The sequence below is a fragment of the Rutilus rutilus genome (genome assembly GCF_951802725.1).
Source record: "Rutilus rutilus genome assembly, chromosome: 1".
Lineage (NCBI taxonomy): Eukaryota > Metazoa > Chordata > Actinopteri > Cypriniformes > Leuciscidae > Rutilus > Rutilus rutilus.
Window position 1 is genome coordinate 42,260,957 of NC_140209.1, and position 23,679 is coordinate 42,284,635.

Sequence of the window (23,679 nt, forward strand, 5' to 3'; positions counted from 1 at the left end):
TACATGACCCACTTTTTTTCATGATACTGCACTCAGACCAGAAGTTGTTAAAATAAAGTCCTCCTCACTCATAAAACCATTTAGCTCTCAGCCCACGCTCCACCTGGGTCACTCGCCTGTTCTGTCTGCACATACATTTTTTTATTTTATATATGTGAGTTTTAGATTTGCTTTTGCGCTTATTACTTTTCGTGAATATGATAGTTCTTTATAAATATATCATTCTGTATGAGTACATTTAGAGCTATTATAAGATTGTATGCGATTGCTCTCTATTTGTAAGCACATGCTGACATATAACCTTTTCAAGCTTTAAAGGTTGAAAAGGTTGTATGTCATAAAAAAGATATACTAGTGATAGGCTCTCTCAGGCAACATAGCAAATTAGAGATTATATGCTAATTGCTACAATACCACATGCATGTTCATGCAAGTAAAGCTGCTTGCACACAGAATCTGTTTTGCAGTGCTTCCATGTTCACACCCGAGAGAGTGGCTAAACTGAGATGATGTGCTGATTTAGCTCCAGTCAGATTTAAGCAGAGATCCTTAGAAGAGTCCAGTCCCCCCCACTCTTGCTCAACAGTCACTGAAGATGACAACCTGATCCTCATCGGCCGCAGCTCTTGCCATTTAAGGCTTGTAGGAGACTCAGACCATGCCAACCTAGGAATCAAATGCTACTCAAAAGGGGACAGGGTCAATATAGATGGCCACTGGTGATGACTTAGAATAGAAACCAAAGAGGAGAATGTAAAGACCAATGTAAATTTAATTGGTACTTTTTTTTTTTTTGTAAATACAATAGAAAATGCAGGTTCGTGATAAATTATTAGCACAGAAAATAAACTGAGTTCTAATAGTCAATAAAAGATACAATAATACATTTATCACAGTGCAATTGTAAACGATTGCATTGATTACTGTTATTTACTTACACATTTTTTGTAGCATTTACCAGACGAAAAGATTTGGCCCAAAAGGAAGACCAAACAAAACAAACATGATAAAATTATAGATCAGATGAGCCCAGGGAAATGCCTTTAAATTTGCATGCAGTTTGGTACAAATACAGTATTTAACAAAGGAATACTCAATTAGAATACATGTTTTATACACCATTAGCAACTTGAGAATATATCCAACTGACAAAACTGCCACAAAATGTATTTTGTACATTACTTCCACCCAGAAAATGTATTTCATACATCTTAATGATAACGCTAACTAGTGTTGTTTTCTGAATAATAAACATACTCATCATGTTAAAAAAAACTGATACAACCAACACATTAAACATGAATGAAATGAGCTGAAATGACACATCATACTAAAAAAACTCAAACATAACCAAGTACATAAAATGCATCTGCATTATCAGCGTAATTTTATCTTGAAAAAGTGGGACGTTTAGAAGCAATACCTGAAACACAGACAGAAGAGATATGATAGTTATATACAATGTTTAAAAAATATATTTTGAACAGTGTGCATATATTTCTTTTTCTTTCTTTCTTTCTTTCTTTCTTTCTTTCTTTCTTTCTTTCTTTCTTTCTTTCTTTCTTTCTTTCTTTCTTTCTTTCTTTCTTTCTTTCTTTCTTTCTATATTTACACACAATACCGTTCAAACATTTAAAAAAATTATTCAGAAAGGATGCATTAAATTGATCAAAAGTGACAGTTAAGACATTTATAATATTACAAAAGATTTCAATTTCAAATAAATGTTTTTTTCCAAATAGTCTTGCAAAAAATTATCATGGTTTCCACAAAAAAGCAAAAACTATTTTCAACATTGATAATAATAAATGTTTTTTAACAAGCAAATCAGCATATTAGAATGATAAGAGACTTTCATATGAAAGAAGTCTCTTACGCTCAACAAGACTACATTTATTTAATTAAAAAAATCATTCTAATATGCTGATTAGAATGAAATATCCAAAATGAATATCATATATATATATATATAGTGCGCATTATGTCTCATTAATAATGAAGTACTGTAACTGTATATTTATATGTAACTACGGATCATTAAAATGTTACAGCCAAACCAACACCGTAAACACGGTTACTAAGAGGGAACCTGAGAAACATAAGCTACACTTTGACACTGCAAAGAGGGGGTAAGGCAGGGGAGAGTGAACACTACACCTTTGGAAGGAAGAGGAGGTGGACGAGTCTGTTTTACAAGATCACTCTGATGCAGCGCCTCCACTATCCAGGAGAGAGCAGTAGAGCAGTACTCCACCTGAGTCAGAAAGAGGCAGAGTATCATTCAAAAACCTGAGGTCCCCTCTGAAGTGCAGCTTCATTAATTACATCGATCGGCTGACAGCTTGGCAGATACTCAAAGCGGATCTGCATTCTAAAGGAGGATGACGGATGGTCCTTGGTCTGCGCTGAGCAAGCAAACGCAACAGCTGCAGCTAAAATAAGGCAAGACTCATAGTCTCACACCCACAGACACATGTGTGCGCTCTGTAGGGCACTAATGGGTTTTAAAAGCACTTGTGGCTGTGTTTGATAGCCACAGGTAGACAGGTGCGTATAGCCGCCACTAACCTCCGACTCCAGCTTTCTCAACCTGCGGTCGTGATCACGAATCTCTGCCATCTGCTTCAGGACGCTGTCCACCCTACGCACACATATGGACACAAATACACACATGCTGTCATTCAAGACGCCGGTGCCTGATTCAGCAGGATTTGACAGTCTCCATGTCTACCCCTTAACACGTACAGAAACACGAAACTAGAGATGCCACTGCGAGGTTACTAAATGCCCCCAGGTGTGTGTTACATTCAGATCTACTTGTCAAGGACAGACATGTTTCACACTCACTCCTTTTTTAAAATAAAACTCATATTTGAAGTAAAATAAGTTGACAATTGTTGATCTGAAAGAACGAAAGAACAGTAATAGGAGTGACTGACTTTGTGGAGGTGCGTTTGAGCCGCTCCGTGTCGCTCTCTCTTTGTTTCTTGCCTTGCGTGGAAAGCAGGTTCTCCTTCAGCGTCGACTCCCATGTGTTCAGCAGACTTGCCTCTTTGGCTTTCAGGTCCAGCACTAAGTTAAGAGATGCACATCACGGTTAAAGACAAACTTTGCAAATGAGGCTTTGCGTATGGTGTAGAAATATTTGATGTGCATGTAAAATAAAAATCACAAGGGAGACCATACTAAAGTGTTGTTTCTTAATGGAAGGCAGTCTCTGGATGACCCTTTTGACGAAGATATGCAGGTGGGAGATGATGATGAAGGGCGGGGAGAGGCAGGGGCGCGAGTGGTACTCCACAATCAGGTTGTAGCGCTGGAACTTCCAGTGCACATCGCTGTGCTCCTGGACTTTATTGAATGTGTAACTGTAGACAGATGACATGAACACACCATCAAAATAAGCAATGGTAAGAGAGGCCATGCTGTATTGTTGCAGAAAAGGATCCGTGGATGGATCAGCTGTAAGTATTTTCACAGCACTGCATGGCCTCAAGTGTTTCATTGCTATGGCAATAGTATGGGCAAAAAACAGTAAAGGGTCCATATTAAAATTCAATACCATTTAGTCTAAAAATAAAACGAATTTTATTAAATGCCAAAGGTAGGCTAGGTATTATAAATGTACAGTATGAATAATGGATATTCAGTTTGAGATTTGGAAAAAATATTACATTTAACAGTGTTTTTCCACAATAATTTTTAAGGGAGCATTAGATAATAGCAAAAAAAATTTTTTACCTGAACATTGCAATGAGCAAGTTCACCAATAGAATATTGGTGACCAACAAGTAGACTGACAGCAGAATAAGAACCAGCCAATTAGCATCAGACTGTGGGCAGGGCTCCGCCCCATCATGGATGAGAGTGACGTTGTCTGTACACTGTTTCTCATGTCGCTTGTCAGCTAGAGACAAAAAAATATAAAAATCTTATCACAACAGAACCAATCAAATGAGCTAAGAGTACAAAAGTTTGTGGCCAGTAAGATTTTTTGAAAGAAATGAATAGTCTTATTTAGCAAGGATGCATTTAATAGATCAAAAGTGACAGTTAAAGACATTTATAATGTTAGAGTACGTTTACATGACAATGATGTACTAAAAACAGAAACGTTTTCCTTTGAATTTGTCATGTACAGATGACAATGATGTCAAAACGATCCCCGTTCACACGAAACCGACTAAACAAGCATGGCCAGTAATTTGCAATAGTTGGCTGAAAACGCAGTTTTTAGTTGAAATAAGAGATATACTTATAAAAGATTTCTTTTAAAATAGAAAATTTATATTTTATTTTATTTTTAACATTTTTCCAGTTTCAATACTGATAATAATAAGAAATTTGGACATTAAATCAGCATATCACAGTGATTTCTGAAGGATCATGTGACACTGAAGACTTGCTGAAAATTCAGCTTTGATCACAGGAATAAATTACATTTTAAAATGTAGTTATATATTTGAAATTGCAATAATATAATTGTAACAATATTACTGTTTATACTATATTTTGATCAAATAAGTGCAGCCTTGGTAAACATAAGAGACTTCTTTCCAAAACATTAATAAATCTTACCAACCTCAAATTATTAAAATGTATATGTGGTGATGAACTGTAAAGCAAGAATCATTCTAAAACAAACACACCCAAACACAGTTACAAACATTCACAAATCAGAGACACAAAGACATACCATCAATTTCATCCAGTGGTATCTGCCCATATATGTGCATATATGGCCTGTAAAACACTCGCCGAATGATCCAACTAGGACGAGTGTCGTAGGAGTACAGCAGTGCCTGATTGGCTACTCCATATGCCATTAGCCACACCCCCAGAAAGAACAGGAAGAAAAACACATCTTTCACCTGTGGAGTACATGAACATTCTTGAGCAGGATAATATCAACTTTTTAGGGCACGTTCAAAATAAAAGACTCCTCACCATTTTGCCAACTATTATGATTTTGGGACCAAGTTGTTTGTGAACTGCAAATATATGAATGAGTCTGAGCGTGAAGACCATATAGTCGACACACAGGACCGAACGACCAAAATTATATGTCCACGGAAACATCCTGTAACAAAAACACACATGCACTAACCAATACAATCACACACACACACACACAAACATAAACAAGACAGATTACACTTATTTAACCTGCAGAGAAGCCCGAGAATGAAGAGCGCGAGGGCCGTGATGTCACACTTGTTCCAGATGTCTTGGATGTACAACTTCATCCTTTGAAATACAGTGGTAGATCCTACAAAAAAAGTCTGAGAGAGATCAAAATTCAGTGACTGAACGAGTACATCAAATGTGCGTAAACACAATCAAGATTCATACCTGTCGGATTTCCTCACAGACCAGAGTAAAAACCCAGAAATACAACACAAGCTCCCAAGGGGCGGGTCCGTGGGGAGGCGGAGGCTTGAAGTCAACCAATAGGACATAAGCAAACAGGATGAGGAACAGGAAGTACATCAGCACATTGCCTAGAAACGAAGTGACCGGTGCAAACCAGAACTGCCGCCATCGATGGAATATAAAAGGTCGTTTTTGAGGGACAGCCTTTGATGCTGCAAAATATAGATAAGCATAAAGATGTAAACATCCCACAGCAGGTCAAAGTTTAACAGGATCTGTAGCCATGCAATTTAGACGCACCTTTTGGGTTTCCCTTTAAAGCATTACATTCCTCCACATCTTCATCCCTGTAAAGGACACATATGACGCTCCTGATTTTATCTGCATCATCTCTAATTTAGTGAAAACGTTTATGGCACTGAGAAACCATGAATTACGTGTTTGGGGGGTCAGCCAATAATAGCTCGGCTCCATCGGCACTGTCGAGTTCTTTACCCTGATTAAAGTCATCTGGCATTTCGTCCATCTCCTGCTCCCTGAGAGATCGAATGGCATTAAAACTTTGAAAACTGTACCAGAAAGAAAATTCAACTTTCATGCCACAATACTGACTTGAAACTGATGAGTTTGGTGTAGATGAAGGGAGGCATAAAAAACGAGAGGACCAGTTTCCACACCTCTGTATTGCTGTCCATGTCCCCCCACCAAATCTCTGACAACAAAGTCTATAGCCAAGGAAGAGATGAAGAACAATGACACCAGAAAACCTAGGCAAAGCTGACACTTGAACATAAACACAGAGCAGGTGCAGAGTAGCATGAGAACCGCTGACCTGAACCCCGTCATGGCTGAAGAAGAGGCGGGCTTCAGCCGCTGTGGCCATCTGCAGACAGGTGGCGCCACCCCATACAGGGGACTGTCTGATGAGAAGCTTGAAAGAGCGGCTCTCATTGCTCTGGTAACACTCACTGAACACATCTATTATGAAAGTGATGAAAAAATGCAGAACGCATATGAAGATCCGCTCAAATACTGACAAGCACATAAAAGAATCTGTTATACACTATTGTTCAAAGGTTTGGGGTTGATAAGATTTCTTAATGTTTTTGAAAGAACTCTCTTGTGTTCATCAATGCTTAATGTATTTATTTAAAAATATAGTGACATTGTGAAATATTACAATTTAAAATAACAGTTTTCTATTTTAATATATTTAAAATTCAGAAATCATTCTAATATGCTGATTTGCTGCTCAAGAAACATCTCTTATTGTTATCAATGTTAAAAACTGTTGTGCTGCTTAATATTTTTGTGGAAATCAGTATTCTATGATGAATAGAAAATTCAAAAGAACAACATTTGAAATAGAAATCTTTTGTAACATTATACACATCTTTACTGTCACTATTGATTAATTGAATGCATCCCTTGGCGAAAAAATAAAGTCTTGCTCTCCTCAAACTTTACAACTAAAGTGTAGTGGAGTACAAAAGTCTGAGATCACAATGAAAATATGAGACATTTTAACCCTGAAATAAACTGAAAGACATGAAATATTCAAGGTCTAGAAACATGCTTGTAAGAGCCATTTTTATATGTCAATAATGTGTATATTATTATTGTTTGCTTAGTGTGTTGATTTAGCAAATAATAACAGAGTATAATTTCTGATATTCTGGCAATTCTGATATTTCCTGTGTATATATATTTCAGTATTATTTCCTATGTTTTCTGATGTATAATTTCTGTTCTGTTTCTTTAATGGTTTTTCACACAGTTTTCTTACCGTCTTGTCAGTCATTTATGGATAAAACTTGTGTTTGAACGTTTAAGGTAACACAAGATAAAGGTTTAACAAGTGTAATATCATAGGATACAGGATCCAACACAATTTTGGTATCATTTTGCATCCTTGTGTTTGATTAAACTCGCATTTGTTTTACGGATTTTTGAGTGACCTCTGTGATGAGTAAGAACCCATTTTTTCCTGCCACTACAATACAAGTGAAGTTAACCTAGGACTTTGCATCTACAACGCTTGCCTTTTTTTAACTTGAGTGCCACATTTTTAGAATGCCATGTGACACAACGGTCAAACATGTCTGTTAAACGCATGTGTACATAGAAAATCAATAGAAAAGCAGTGCAGTGGAATGAAAAAATATGTTCTGTGTGAATACCCACTTACTGGGTCACTAACAAGCAAAAGTTAGTGTAAAAAAGTTTGTATAATTTCATTATTTTAAATAAGTTTAAATATGATAATAAAAATAACATTTTCTAAAAATGCATTCTTAAAAAAAGAATGTAAAACACACTAGCCGTCTCAGACCTTTGGCCCCTATTGAAAAACCCATCTGCAACTTGATTGACACCCACCATGTGCCAGATTCTCAAAGGTCTGAGCTAGTTCCTTCATGGAGAGTTTGGTCTCAGTGTCTGTCTCCAACTTAGAGAGCTCTCTTAACATCTTACACCCGGCAAGAGCACTTATCACCGACTCCCCCGCCTCACATTGAGAGAGAAAGAGAGTGAGAAAAATTATTACAATTTGTACAATATACACAGACTTGATTATCTCACTGACATTGTGAAATATCATGACCAAACAATCCAGTCATGATAAATTATAAATGCTGTGGTATTCTACATGCAGCAGATTACCTCATGAAGGCCAACATATTATGATCACAAGAGTAGCCAAATACGAGAAACCCTCCTGGACACTTTCACTTGCTAAATCAACAACAGAATACTTTGGCTTTACTGCTTTAGTGTGATACTGAATCTACACCAATAGGTGTCAGTATAGTGTCTAGAATAGCTTTAATATGCAACTTTTATGTACTCATTACAAAAGTTATCTGACAAAATATATATTAATTATGAGGTCATAAATAATACGCAGGGAACCCGATATTGGTTTCAACTATGATGAGAAAAAAATATACCATTTCCCAGAAGTATATGGACATTTCTCTGCGATTCTGTAGCACGGCCCAAATAAACAGAGATATCCAGGGAGACCTACAGCGTTCCCCCCGGTACACACTCTCAGTTAACAGCAACTTGTTCACATGCTGAAAAGAGGAGGCAGAAACTACGATCACAACATTGTTATCAATAATGTATTAACGTGTGTATTTGAAAACCTTTGAAAAAACCTGGCTGATACCTTCATTGCTTTCCTTGAGGAGACTCCCTGATGTAGACCAAGAGGGCCATAGTAAAATGGCTGACAGACATCTTCCATGATTTCCGATAACACCCGCGAAACCTGAGAGATGGAAACATTTGGAAAGAACAGCATTTATTTATAATAGAAATACAGTAATTGTAACATAATAAATCTTTACTGTCAATTTTGATCAATTTAATTCATCCTCGCAGAATGAAAGCATTAAAAGTATAAAAAAATCGCATTGAACGATACTTTTGAAAGGTAGAGTGAGTGTGTATACTATAAATATATATATGAGTGTGTGTGTGTGTGTGTATGGTTTCTGGTTAACATCTGTCCTATACCTCATATAGGGTGAGGTCTCTAGCAGCAGATAGTGTTGGGAGGGTTGTTGCGTGGCTCTTGAAAGAGGAATTCTCATCAGGTAGGACAGATAGTCGGGTCTGAGAGGCTGCTAAGCCCACTCGCTCCTGCAGCCTTCTCTGGAGGAATGAGGAGACCAGATCACAGTGCGACAGTGAGCTGTAAAGGCCCTCTAAACGATGGTGTGTCAGATAGTCCAGAATGTTCAAGCCGGTTTCCACAAACAGACGCACAAAATGGGGCTTGTCATTCACCAGCGCATCAGTCATTGATTCCTCCAGGTCTTCATACTGACAGAAAGATTAAACAATAGAAGTGGTCATGTTAAAACACAGTCCCGCTGTCAGTAATTGTAAACTGTGCTGGAAATGGTTTCATTCTGCTAGTACTCCTACCCTCCACTGGATTTCGCCATTGAAGAGTTCGCTCTTGGCGATATCCACCCTGTTCCAGGCCACTGCCAGCTTTAGCTCTTCAGTGTACTCGCTGGCATCATTAGAATCCCGTTTAGCAGCTGAACACACACACACACACACACACACACACATAAACCCACATGTACGTACTGTAAACGTGTTGAATTCTCAAAGCAGGTGATTTAATCTCACCTCTTACAAGAGCTTTTAGGATGATTGTGTCAAAGTCATCAGGCCCTTCCTTGTCCCCATGGAACACGGTGATCAGATCTCTGTTATCATAGATACTGAGTACCTGTGTGAAAAAGAGAAAAGTTACTAAAAGTAAAGGAAATACCTTTGTCCTGCATGCACTCTCTACCCAGGCTCTTGCTGTACGCTCACCTGGTCCACAAGCTTCTCCCGATCTGTCTCAGAAGGGAAATGTTTCTTGATTCTCTCTCTCACTTTGTCCCTGAGCTCAACGCTGGCGCTTTTCCTGCTTTCCTCGTCAGCGGATGGCAAAGTGGGACTCACAGGCGGACTCAGAGGTGTGCTGAGGTCCCTCAGTATTCCTGCAATCAGGTCTGCTGCTGAACCCGACCCTGCCAGCACCAACCATGGAGTGGTGTTTTTCAGAGATAAATCCACTCTCTGCAGTGATAAAGAGATTATTTTTAACATGTTTTTAATATATAAATACATTTATTTAATGCCATTTTAGATATCTAGATCTATACATGAGCAGCTATGACATTTAAATTAATTTAACTGGTGAGTCTCATCCAAACAGTAATGCCAGATGCACATAGCAACATGGACATTGTGTAACAGGCCAAACCATGAAAAAAAAAAAAAAAAAATGAACAAAACAAAGTCAAGTAATTTGTAAACATTGGTTTGTTCATGGTGACTCAAGTCAATAAAATATTTTTAAAATAAAATTCAATGTATTATATTATTTTGAAATAATAAACTATTTTTTAAATATGAATATTAAATAAATAAAAAAAACTTAAGTGTGATGACCTCTAGCATTGAAGCATTTCCTGCGATCAGCACACACAAAACAGGAATCTCAATGCTGCCACTCCCTGGTGAGGACATGAAGAAGACTTGATTTGTTAACACAATGGTAATGCAGCATGTTTTTACTAATAATGCATTAAAATCAAAACAAAATTGAGGGAAAACGACTAGTGGCCACTTGTTTCATAACTGCATTCTCTGTCTTCTCCACTAGAGAGCAGTGCAGCCCTCATGGCATGCCAAATGAAACTATTCTGAAGGGAAATACCCAAACTGCTGTTTTTCATAACAGTACACTATTGTTTAGGTTCCATTTTCCTTCCTCTCACTCTGTGTTTACTTCTCTGTTATTTATTTTATTGTATAAAAGGAAGTGCATAGTTCCTCAGGGATGTGCATGTGCTTCCCATCACAGTGCTTGATGAAGGTGCTAGATAAACGATCAGACCAGACTCATCCCCTCCATTCCTAATTTGAAGCCCTCTGATTTATGGTGCAGACCTAGTATACCCTTGGCTTAAAGGGGAACATACTGTATGTAACAGGTATAGAAATTATAGTGTCAAATGTATGTATTGTTTAGTAGAATCCACACTGCTAAATAATGTGGAAATAAGAACACATGGTGACGAGTGTGCATCATATTTATTTGATAGAAAACGAGGGTGATTCACTCTCACAGATGCTGCTTATTTTTGTGTTATATATAATATATAAGGTGTTTTCTCTGTTGTGTTTTTTTCTTGTTTAATGTGATTTTTTTCTTCTTCTTTACTTAATTTATGTTTCATACTTTTCCCTCTTGCATTATAACTGCATGGGAGAGAGAACAAGGGCAAGACCTGCTGTCCCATGTCCAACAACCATAAAGCTACACAACGCAGAACTAATGTGTTTATAACTGGTGTTGCTGGCTGCATATGTAAAAGAACATTTGTTCCACTAACAAGGACTATTTTAATCCAAATTCTTGGTGTGGAGATGTAGTATCTATCAAAGTCTAAAACTAAAAGTCTAAATTTGAAACTAAAAGTCTGTATCATCTGACGACGAGAATAACTATTATTATTATTATTATTATTATTAGTGAGTGCGCGCGCGCGGCCGGGTCTCTCTCTGTCTCTGCTCGTTCTTATATATGGTTAAACTGTGCAATTAATCCGATAATGATAGGAACCACCTGTTTAAGCATAAGTTGTAATAGACAGCACACAATAGTAATAAAGAAGCTGCTTGTCTGTTGCCACGGCTTTCACAATATCACTGTGTACTGTTACAATAGATCTGCGCGCGCGCGCACTCACTATCAACAACCGTTGTCATTGTCAACAAGCGTCAACAAGCTTCCCCGTACTTTTTGACAAGCGTCCTTGACAGGGCGGCCAGAGCTTCTTTGCAGCTCAAGTCGGCGGCGTTGTGAACGTACAGTTACTGTTTCCTAACCTTGTTTTTGCTGATGCGTTGCGTTAAAATATATATATTTTTTTACTTGGCTTGGTTGAATTCCAATGTAGAATGCGGTCTGTTATTTCTTGATAACAGACCGCTGCGAAGTATAACACACCGTTGCCATGAAAAACAGAGCGTTGCTATGGACGCGGAATGGACTATTTTCTTTAGCGGAAGCAATACAATAGTTTTTAAATCAATAAACTCCTTTTTAAATCAATATTTTGTGTCAAATTATGTGTTTATTTTGTAGGTAGTAAATATATACTATATATTTATATATAGTATATATAAATACTATATTATATGCTTAAGTACTCGCACCAGCCCTGCTCACTCGCTCTGTTTGGTTTCATTAAAGTGTGATCCTTAGCACTGGGAGCTCCCTCTGCTGTCCATAAGGTGCCTATGCGCATCAGCCATTTCAAACCCAACCTCCAGTATTTGGGCCCCGCCTCCTTATTTGCATACACTCCTCAATCCTCAATCCTCAAATGCCCATTTCTAAATCCCCAAATTCCCAATCCTAAATACCAAATTCCCAATCCTAAATCCTTAAATGCCCAATCCTAAATCCTAAATGGCTAAATGACCAAATGCCCAATCCTAAATACAAAATGCCCAATCCTAAATACCAAATGCCCAATCCTAAATACCAAATGCCCAATCCTAAATACAAAATGCCCAATCCTAAATACCAAATTCATTTTCGACTTAGACTTTTAGTTTTCGACTTAGACTTTTAGTTTCAAATTTAGACTTTTAGTTTTCGTTTAAGACTTTTAGTTTTAGACTTTTAGTTTTAAATCTGACCCAATAATCCCTCCATAGTCAAATGGTGTCGCTGTTGGACACTTGTGATTATTGCTGCTCTGAGGTTTCTTATAGGCTACTGTTGACTGTTTTATCGTTGTTTTTTTGAAGAAGCGGCAGCTCTTGCCTCGGAGAAAACAACACGGGCATAGCGACAATTTTGCATATAAATTACTACTTATAGGGCTTGAATTACAACCTGTGGCCAGTTTTTCCTACATCCTTTTGTGAACGTCGTTTTACACTTGTATACTGCACAGCGGGTCATCTTAAAAGTGCCGTCGGAGCTACCAATCTCTGTATAACGGGCATTGGAGCCCTCTGCTGGTAGGGAATCGTAAGATGGCCGCTCGAACACTTCCGGTGGCTTACTGCTTAGTGGCAGTTTAGAACGTCATGAGCTATCCAGTCATTATATAGATCAGTGGTTATAACGTTTTGCTGCTGGTGTTTATTTTATGAATAAAATAAATACTAAAATTAATCTTTTTATATAATTTATTTAAAATGTAAATAACAACGCGCCTAACAACACGCCTAACAACGCCCCTTAGCTGTTCTAAATCCACTGTAAAACACGGCTTCGCGGGGCTTATTGCTTAAATTAGTGCTCTTTAGTTGAACCTTCTTCTCTCTCTTACCCCAGATGCCAGTGCGCTGATGGGAGATGAAGTCCTCCAGGTTGGCTCTGAACGGTGTCTCACTCCCTCTGTGGCCTACACTCCCATCATCCACGAGGAGGAAGGCCTGGTGGTTATTGTCCAGGCAGCTGGATTCATGTGGCAAGTTGCGCACATAGTACCGTGCCGGGAAGCTACCCTTGTATGGAGTAAGTAAACAACAGTACATTTTTTACTATTAGCCTAGGGCGAAGTCCTAACAGTTCTCAAAACTCTATTTAGGTTTTTATGACATTTCCTGAAATGCTACTTTACACTCTGTAAAAGCTTCACTTAAAATGTCTGCGTTTCACTTGATATTTTGCAATATAAAACCAAATGGCCTCAACAAACAAATTGTAAATAACTTTGCCAGGGGTAGCTACTTCACCACTGGCAAGATGGGCTTTCAATAAAACTTGGCTGCCTATACAGTAGAAAAGCTAAAATAGATATTTTTTCAAATCTGTGCAACTTGACTGACTAGAGAAAACAGAGAAAAAAGGCTGTTGTCTTCCATTTTGCCAAATAGGTAGGGAAACTTCAACACCCATAATGCACTGGCCACTCCCAGCAGGTTGCTATGGACATGCTGTGAATCAGTTAAATACTGCCTTGCTTCAGTAGGAAACACTTCTTAGCAAACTTTTAGTCATAATGGTGTCGACTTGTATTGTTCCCGGGTTCAAGAACTCAAAGAGTAAACGTTTAGGGGGAGTGAGTTACTTTCGGTTTACAGTAAAGGAACCAGCAACACAGTAGGCAGTGGTTAAAGGCTGTAAAGAATTGTAAATATGAGGAGAACACAGACACGGACAATCTGAAAAATTCTGAGTGTTTGTAATAAGAATTTAAAACCGGAAACAGTGTGCAGGGGGAACTCCTAAATTCCGCCCAACCACTGGAGCAAAACACCGTCGTGTGCAGGCAAGAAAGTGTTTCATTTTCATCAGAATGCTGTTTAAAGAGTAGACAAAGAACGATATAATGTTCAGTGATACAATAATTGTTCTGTTCATAACCTTCTGTCGATCTGACTGTACGTGGGCGGGAATACAAAAACGCAGAAATATAATCTGAAGTTTTCACAAAGCTGCAAAAGTTGCTGACAAATAAACGTGTCCAATATCCAAGAACAATTATTAATTATTGTTTTATAGTATTTTAAAATAATAATACTGATGATGCTAATTAAATATTAATTTGAATTATATAATTATTCTTATTACCATTATCATTGATTAATACATTTTTAACCATAAAGATCTGTAAAAATATTAGTGAAATCAGTTTTGGCCTTATCAGGGTCTATTAATCACATTAACTATAGACATGTTACGCAAATTTGATTACCATGAAGTGTACTATAATTGATGACCATAAAGTGTACTACACATTAAATATTACTATAAATGTATATATATATATATATATATATATATATATATATATATATATATATATATATATATATATATCAATAAATATAAATACAAAAATAATTATTGTTGTGGCTCACACATTTTACGTGTTGCTTTCGTGTGAAGTGCTCATAATAGAGCAGAATGGACTCATAGTACCTGTGGGTTTATGAGTTGCTGACGTTGGTAAATCAAGCCCCAGGGCGCAACACCAACGGCAATAACTTTGGCCTGGGAAAGAGATGAAGCTGTTGCACAATGATCCCTTACTGCCTCACCTACACAGCGGCCAACACCCTCCCTAAGACCTGATGTCATGATCCAAGCCCCTGGAAAAAGAGAAAAAAAAAACCACAGGAAATGTTACTATTACCTAAATTACACAGAATACATCAGAGTCACAAACACAATCACTGATAATGAAAAACAAAGTTTTTAACATAATGCAACACACAACTTCTGGATTCAAGCTAGGCTTACTGTATAAAAAATAAACAAAACTTATCTGCCAAGCATTGCTTCAAACACACACAGGAGGAATTCCAGTTTGGCCTGTCTGTCACTGACCTTAAGACTAATTACCGGGTTCATGGTTAATAACAGTTATTTTCCATAGTTATTTTCCAAGCTGTCTGTCCTAATTTACTCTGTGAGACACATAGGTATGGTATTTTAGGTATGGGTATGGCATATATTCAGAGTTTATATTTGCGCTGGGGTCATTGGGCTAGTTTTGTTACCCAGATCTGGCAGCCCTGATCTGCGGCAACAAAACAGATGCTTAAAGGTAGGCAATTTGTTTTATTAACACTTTTTTTTATGCTGGTTGAAACTTTCTTTACATCCTGATAGTATATATAGTATAAAAATAACAGAAGTGGTCTAAATATTAAAACATGTACATTCCAATCATTGCATTTGGTCTGAATTCCCTACCTGCCTGTCAAGACATGTATTTCTATACCTCCCGCGCACCTGCTCACGCAGACATTCTGTTCTGTAAGCGTTCTGTAAGGCTATGTGGAGTTCGACAGACGCCAGTCACTGAGCGCCACAAACAGTTCAAAAGCCTTTTACAGTTCCTCCTCGACCAAAACAACAAGCTAATGCTGCGTTCATGCGATGTCATAACTATAATTATGAGAAGGCAACCCGTGATATTTTACCCAGAGCTGTTCACATACTCAGATTTATACATTTCTATTTCAACAATTTCAACTCAACAATATCAAAATGAATCTGCAGCAGTCAGGTGGTACAAGTCCGAGCTCTGTAAGTTGTTTATGTTCATTATTACTGTAAAGTGCTTTGAGACATGAGGTTAATTTATCGCCATCTCTTGTGATGTTTTGCAGACTCTGCCATGTGCGTTGTTTTGAAGGAGCCGTTGGAGACGCTCTGAAGGGAGGGTGGGATCTCATGCTTTCAAAGCTAGCTTGCTATTGCTTGCCTCTCCGAAATTGCCTACCGTACATTTAAATCTTCTGCCTAAAATCTTAACTGTAGATAAAAAGTGGTCTGAGGTCTTCAAATTATTTCAATAAATATTGTAATGTTCATAGAAACTTCTAAATCATCACAATCTGATATTAACTAAAAGGTTGTTAGTATGATAAGTATTATGTGTGTATATGAAGACTGCTGAGGGATGTCAGAAAAACATACAAAAATAATAATCACAAATATAGCTGCAAGCAGCAATTATCGGGGCCAAGCAGAATAAGACGACAAGACATGCCAACATATCTGAAAGTGTCAGACCAACTGCAACAATGAGCAATTAAAGACATTTAAAGAGGATTTTAGGCAAAATGGCTGAAAAATCATATAAACAGTAATTAAAAATATGATTTAATTGATTAGCACTTTCGACCAATAGGTGGCGCAGTTACACAGCTGATGTGACGTGGTCAGAGTGAAGTGACAATGACCCATACAAAGTTTGCCGTCAATATGTCAAGGCATTGCAGAGATAAAGCCTGAATAGTCCTTTTGGCATCATGCCTCAACTTTGCTGCTGCGCTATACGAAAACGGTTTCGTCTATCGACACGAAATCCATAACTTTTAGTCGGCACGGTCTGGAGATGATACGATTCGATTTTGGTGAAAATCGGACAAACGGTCTAGGAGGAGTTCGAAAAAGTAGGTTTTGAATGAAAATCAAGATGGCGGACAGGAAGTTTGGCCAAATAAGGAAAAGTTGGTATCTATGTTCTCGGCGTGACCCAAGGAATCTATTAAGACCAGTGGCATTACAATAGGCCGATGTATTCAAAAGTTATTAGCCTTTTTGGAAATTTTGTTATAACTTCGAAACTTCTCACACCCCTTCAGGGCATCGTGCTGATGACCCATAACAAGTTTCGTAACAATCCGTAACAATCATGCGTTCTTAAAATACAGCATTTTAGCACAAAATTCAAAATGGCCGACAGTCAAAATGGCCGATATGGTAAAATTGGATATCAGTCAACTTGGCATGCTGCCCTGAATCTAACGAGACCAATTTGGCAAATTATGATTTTTGGGCAAACTGTTCAGAAGTTATCAGCAAAAATAGCCATTTTCTCATATCTCCGGACCAGTAGGTGGTCTGAATCCGATAAAGTGTTGTGGAAATACAGCCTTATGTCTGTTTTCGCAAGAGCTACGTAAAATTAATTTGCGCGGTATTCGAGAACGGTTTGATAAATTTTTATGAATTCCATAACTTTTTGTCGGCATGGTCTGTAGATGATCTGGTTAATTTTTTGTGAAAATCGGAGCATCGGCCTAGGAGGAGTTCGAAAAAGTAGGTTTTTCAGATAATTCAAAATGGCGGACAAATTTCCATGACGGAAAATGACGTCATATGGTGCTATCGAATTTTGTGTCTAGCCCTTGTGGTTCAAAAGTTATTAGCATAAACATGAGTGAAACTTTGGACAGTTGGTGGCGCTAGCCGGATTGAGTTGGAGACTCCAAATTTGCTATGGTGACTTTTCAGACTGTCCTTTATCAGTGTGCCAAATTTCATAACTTTCCCGCAAGTGGTTCTATGGGCTGCCATAGACTCCCAGTCGGAAGAATAAGAATAAGAACGGGAACAGATACAATAGGTGCCTCCGCACCTTCGGTGCTTGGCCCCTAATTATTCTGCCATGTGATAAGTGTTTAATTAACTACAAAAAAATGTATTTTAATTTGTATTAATTATTAATTTATTTCAGTTAGTTTTCAACCACTACTAGAATTTTTCTTACTTTTTTATATTTATTTTAGTTAAAGAAAATGTAACATGACTTAAAAATAACAACAGCCTTAATCTCAGTTTTAGCTTTAGTATACAATAATAACCCAGGTCGAAGGGTGGAGGGTGGAGGGTGAAGGTAGGGCTAACAGTCCACATGTGATTTATTAGTATAGAGTGTATAAAGGTTTCAAGCTCATAAGATTATATAACTGAGCTAAACATACACAAGCAGGAGAGGTTACCTGTGCTCTGTGCGGCCCGGACAAGACCCTGTCTGATCACTTCTCGCACCCAGGTCTTCACCTGCTCCTTCCCCTCTCCCCCCACAACTGACACCACCAGATTGGGTACCGGCAAACCCCATTGTGACGTCATCAGAGAGTACACATTGTCAGGTGGTGTGTCATGTGACAGACGCAGGAACTTGGGGATAAAAGATGAATGACATATAAATGCACAGCAGAAAAACGGTCTTAAACGTTTCTTTTATTCCGCCTAAGCTAAGGTACAAAGGCATCCAGACAAGCTTGACATTCAGACATGTAACACATGCACAAATGTGCATGATATTTATGTTGTCACTGTATGTAGGAAGGGATTTGTATCAAAAGTAAAAGACTGAACTATGAATCTGCCTGAGGCAACACATGCTAATATTAAATGGTGCCAACTCTCAAAATACTTTGGTATTAAAGTGTGGTTTTGTTTTGTTACTGTCTAATGTTAATTGGCTTTAATGAGAAATGTGTAGGCGCTTTGGGGTGGGTCAAAAGGATGTTTATAATCGCTGCGGATTATAAAATGTCATTGTTCTTCCCTAATTACTCAGCGATCTGGCATACTTTTACGGCAAATGAAAATAGAGTGTGTTCAATAAATTGTAATTGTTGTGAGGATTGAAAATGACGTGATCTATAAACTTTATAATTTCTGTAATTATACCATGCATGTTTTTTAATGGCTGTGCCTCTGCTTTGCTTTGCGTGTGTGTTTTTTACACATTTATAACATGATCTTAATACATTTTTATTTTATTTATAATTTACTTTTGCCATCATGAACTAACAATAAAAACATTTCAGTCTGTTCCAGTTAATTTATTAATATACTTTTGTTCATTGTTAATTCATGTAGAAATTAACAAACATGTCACATGTACCGTTGTTAAGTGAATTATCGCAGGCAAAAATCCAGTCATTTTAACAGGAATTCGGGCGATTGTGAATGTTTAGTAAGGGGGGGGGGGTTGGTTCCACCATGGATTCAGTTGATTCATTGACCAACAGAAAACTGCTTGGTTTTACAGTAAATCCTGTGTGAGCTCTGTTTTATACATCGCTACACTATTGACACTATTTTCAGAATTTTGCTGAAATATTGCTAATGTGCAGAAATGCATTAACTAATGTTAATGATTAGAACCTCACTGAAGAGTATTATCAATTAAACATAGTTGCATTGTCAGATGGGAGTTCATATTCTGGGTTAAAGTAATTGTGTGTTAAAAAAAAAAAAACGAGATACCCACAGGACTGTTTCTGCGTCCGGCTCCAGCAAACTCCAGCTGTCCAAAGGCATCAGTGGGGTATTCAGAGGTGTGCTGTGCACTGTCCCATTGGCTGACTACATGATCATCTGCTGTTATGGATGCATGATATTCCCGTGCTCCACCACACTGGCACAAAGCCCCATTACTGCCACAGAGAGAGAGAGAAAACTGTCAAAACAGGTTTCAGTGGGTTTTGAATTCTCATATACTTACTATTCAAGCCATCATTTCAGAAGAAGAAACTCGAAGACAAAGAGAGAAAATAAATCAGTCTCCTTAATACATGTTTCGTTCACACAGGATAAAAGGTAAATTGATTTCTAAAGACATTAATAGCTGATATTAAACACAAAAAAAAGTCACAATGGACACAACATCACTTGAATAAATAAATTAGTCTATGTGAAAACAGTACCTGCCCAAACCCTATTGTGAATAAAGCCCATTAAATATAACAATAGCTTGTCATAAAGGGAAAAAGGACAGGGAAATTATAGTGTTGACAAATGGCTGAGTTCACCTTCATTCATTCATTGACCAACCCTGCTTTGCCAAATCAGAGACTTAGCGGCTCTGATCATATTACGAGAGGCTGAACGTCTGTTTTAAATGACAGAGTATGAAAGGACTGAATAGTTTTCTGCGTACACTAAAACTGAATGCAAGCAAAAATGAAAAATGGCTGTTGTACCTGGATGCGTCATTCACAAAGGTGGTGCACACTCTCTTTTTAATCAACTTCGGGATCCAGCTCTACAACACAGAAATTACACAGTAAAGCATGAGTCAGAGACATTTTCACAGGCAGATCGGGTTTTTTTTTCATTCACAGTCAATGGCCGAGGAGAACAAACTATGCTTGAATAATTTCCAAGGAACTGTTATGTGTGAAATGCAATCCTAATCACAGAAACTAACATTTTATTTATGACTTCTGCCCACAATTGAAAATGTTGTCATCATTCACTCACCCTCAAGTTATTCCAAACCTGTATGAGTTTCTTTCTTCTGTTGAACACAAAAGAAGAATGTTGGTAACTAGACAGTTGATGGCAGCCATTGACTTATATAGTAGGAAAAAAATACTATGGAAGTCAATGGCTGTCACCAACATTCTTCAAAATATCTTCTTTTGTGTTCAACAGAAGAAAGAAACTCGTACGGTTTTGGAACAACATGGGGTTGAGTAAATGATGACAACATTTTCATTTTTGGGTGAACTATCCCCTCAAAATCAAAGACAAAACAATCAATTAACATTTTAATAATAATCACAGTAATCTTAATCATATAGTATAACTGTACTAATTATAATTTTATAATAAAATTGAAAACTTCTGCATAAAGGCATGTAATATTAGAGGAGATGGTTGTATTTGGAATCTATGAAAATGTCCAAAAAAAAAAAGGTGTGATTATTAAAACAGATGCTGAGATAATAATCAAACATGTGAAAGATCATTTAGGAACATTTCAAACAAACAGAAAGAGAAAGACTGCTTACCTAAAAAATTAAACAAATAAGGACAACTTGTTTCCAAAACTACAAACAACTTATTTCTTATTTATTCAACACAATAAATACACTCTCAGAAAAAAGGTACAAAAGCTGTCACTGTGGCGGTACCTTTTCAAATGGTACACCTTTGTACCTAAAAAGTGCATATTAGTCCCTCAAAGGTACATATTGGTACCAAAAGTGTACATATTAGTACCTAAATGGTACATATTAGAACCCTTTTGAAGGGTACTGTCCCAGTGACAGCTTTTGTACCTTTTTTTCTGAGAATGTACATTATATATTATATTATATATATATATATATATATATATATATATATATATATATATATTATTATTATTATATTTATTTATTATTATTTTATTTAGGCTTTTCCCCCTCACCTGTGCCTACATGCAAGTATCTTCCCATCTTTGCCCTGTATTGAGCAAGTACTGCGATAACCTGTTAAACAAGCTTAGTTATTACCTTAATATGGTGCTTTAAATTGTGAAACTTTGGTCAGTCATTTTCTCTGACCTTCCTAAGCAACATCACATTTATCTCAGAGACAATCCAAACCTGATTGTAAAGCCATTAAAACAGCCATGACATTTGCATGAAGCCAATAATTGTTTCATACTACATAATCCTATTTTACATATTAAGGTGGAGACTTTTGAAATTCAGTAGGAGTGGCACTATTTGTATCTGTCTCCCTTTGCTTCTTTTTATATTGTTCTCACTTCTCAGTCCATTGGATAAAAGCGTCTACTAAACGAATAATTGCAAATATGAGATATAGGCTATGCAGCGAGTGGATGAAGACTACAAACTGTGTTATGGAAATAGCTTGGTAAATATAGGCCAGAGCTTTGTCATTCAACTTATATGAGAATATAAATAAATGCAATCACAAAATTAATGAACTTTTTGTTTTAGGCTACATCTTAATACAGTGGCAAGAAAACATTAAATCCCTTAAAATATTACCTTGACAAAGCATTAACAATGAATTACTGTATTAACTCACTTCCGTAGTAGGCTGGTGATAAATCTTAAGGTGGCTTTGCACGTCATGTAGGCTATTGCCAAATAATACTATTTACATTAATAATGTATCAAACATAGCCTACCTGATGGTTTTCGGATTTTTTGTCTCCTCCCCCTCCTTCATTTTCTTTCTCAATTTTCTTAATATTGATCATCTTTCCGTCTTAGAGTTTGGGTTCATTAGGGATCAATTATTCTTCAGATGAGCTCCATGGGTCTAGTTACAATTATGCTCTAGTTTGCCATCAACCGGATTCCGAGATATTCAATGAAACTTTTACTTAAAGCCACACGTTTGATAGCCCCGCCCACACTGGACGTCCCACGCGCGCACCTGGACGCATTCCAGCACGAGCTCATGATGGTCTGTTACTGTTGAATTAACCAAACAGTTGTGGGCGGTGAGGGCAGGGAAAACAAATATACACAGGAATGATAAGAGTAGAACAAGGAGAAGATAAAGCGCATAGAGTTTCCTCAATGGTTTTAACCCACACATTTGCTGACAAACTGATTTATAATATAAATAGGCTACATCGGGTACTTTATCGTTTGCTGTGATGGCTGATAGATAATAGGCTATTGATGACCAATGCTTTATAAACTACTCCCGCTATATTAATTCGCTATGTAGGTTTGAAACCGGATACCTCTTGTAAGAAAAGGTTTCCATATTGTCATGTCCCTACAGGCGTGTCTTATTGAAGCACTATTGACCTTAAGATATAATTCTGCGTGGCAGTTATGCTGGTTTGACTGAATTTCATTTTAGCTCCAGGAAGTAAAAAATGAGATGGCTCTTTAGATTTCAACCCCCTAAAAGAAAAAAAAAAGTGAATTAGTAACTAGCAACTATGTACTGCATTTCCACTCAGAACTGTATTTTGAAGGGTAGGCACCTATAGTGTCTACCTACAGTTTTAATGGAAGTTAGCACAAATCGTCAGAACACCCACCAGCTAGGCCACCTTTCCAAATAAGTGTTAATTTCAGTAATACACTTTTAAGATTTTGTGTAGCCCAAATAAGACACAAACAGCACTTTGCAAAACATGCTACAATGCAATTTAATGTACATCATTTTGAACTAGGTCTTTATGATGAAGTTCTAGCTAACAGATGAAACTTAACATTAAATTACATGGAAGCATGTTCTGCAGTGTCTCTGTTTTTAATCAAAAATGTGAAATAAAACATCAGTTTTTAAATATTGGCACAGTATCCGTGAAAAACTTAGTGCAGTAGGTATTGTGCAACTGCAATTAAACCTTTCTTTAAGTCCTTGTTTTGTCCTCAGCTGATTTCAATTAAGTTTTTTACCCTCAGGCTATAAATATTTTACTGTCTTTGTCATATAGTGATTAGGGAAACTAAATCACAAAGAACTAACAACACTAACAACAATTGAAAAAAGTATACCTGAGGAAATGCATATTTTATGTTTTAAACATGCACATTTGTCTGTTTGTAATGACTAATGATGGAAACTATAATGTATAAGGTTATAACAAAGTAATATATTAGGCAAGTTTTTAGAAAAGTCATCAGACATACGAGTATACCTAAAATTAGAGGAAATAGACAAGCCACTCATGATGTCAAAGAAATGGAAGAGATTGAAATATTTTGTTTGAGTAAGAAAAGAGCCAGACGCCTTCA

At 37.1% G+C, this 23,679-nt stretch overlaps 1 protein-coding gene across 1 annotated transcript; it reads right to left on the bottom strand.

The window, feature by feature from the left end:
* Nucleotides 1-755: 755 nt before the first annotated feature.
* trpm4a (transient receptor potential cation channel, subfamily M, member 4a) lies at nucleotides 756-22,289 on the bottom strand. The gene is made up of 28 exons (XM_084408709.1): nucleotides 22,104-22,289; nucleotides 20,158-20,219; nucleotides 19,446-19,611; nucleotides 18,160-18,340; nucleotides 14,843-15,012; nucleotides 13,245-13,422; nucleotides 10,342-10,406; nucleotides 9,718-9,966; nucleotides 9,526-9,628; nucleotides 9,313-9,431; nucleotides 8,899-9,207; nucleotides 8,549-8,650; nucleotides 8,325-8,453; nucleotides 7,753-7,882; nucleotides 6,206-6,351; nucleotides 5,986-6,098; nucleotides 5,811-5,909; nucleotides 5,674-5,720; nucleotides 5,353-5,585; nucleotides 5,167-5,282; nucleotides 4,948-5,080; nucleotides 4,697-4,871; nucleotides 3,742-3,907; nucleotides 3,187-3,368; nucleotides 2,940-3,072; nucleotides 2,569-2,641; nucleotides 2,158-2,254; nucleotides 756-1,423 (listed from the first exon to the last, which is right to left on the bottom strand). The coding sequence occupies exons 1-28, from the start codon at nucleotides 22,173-22,175 to the stop codon at nucleotides 1,389-1,391; spliced, it is 3,783 nt and encodes a 1,260-aa protein (XP_084264835.1). The 5' UTR covers nucleotides 22,176-22,289; the 3' UTR covers nucleotides 756-1,388.
* Between the last annotated feature and the right edge of the window lie 1,390 nt (nucleotides 22,290-23,679).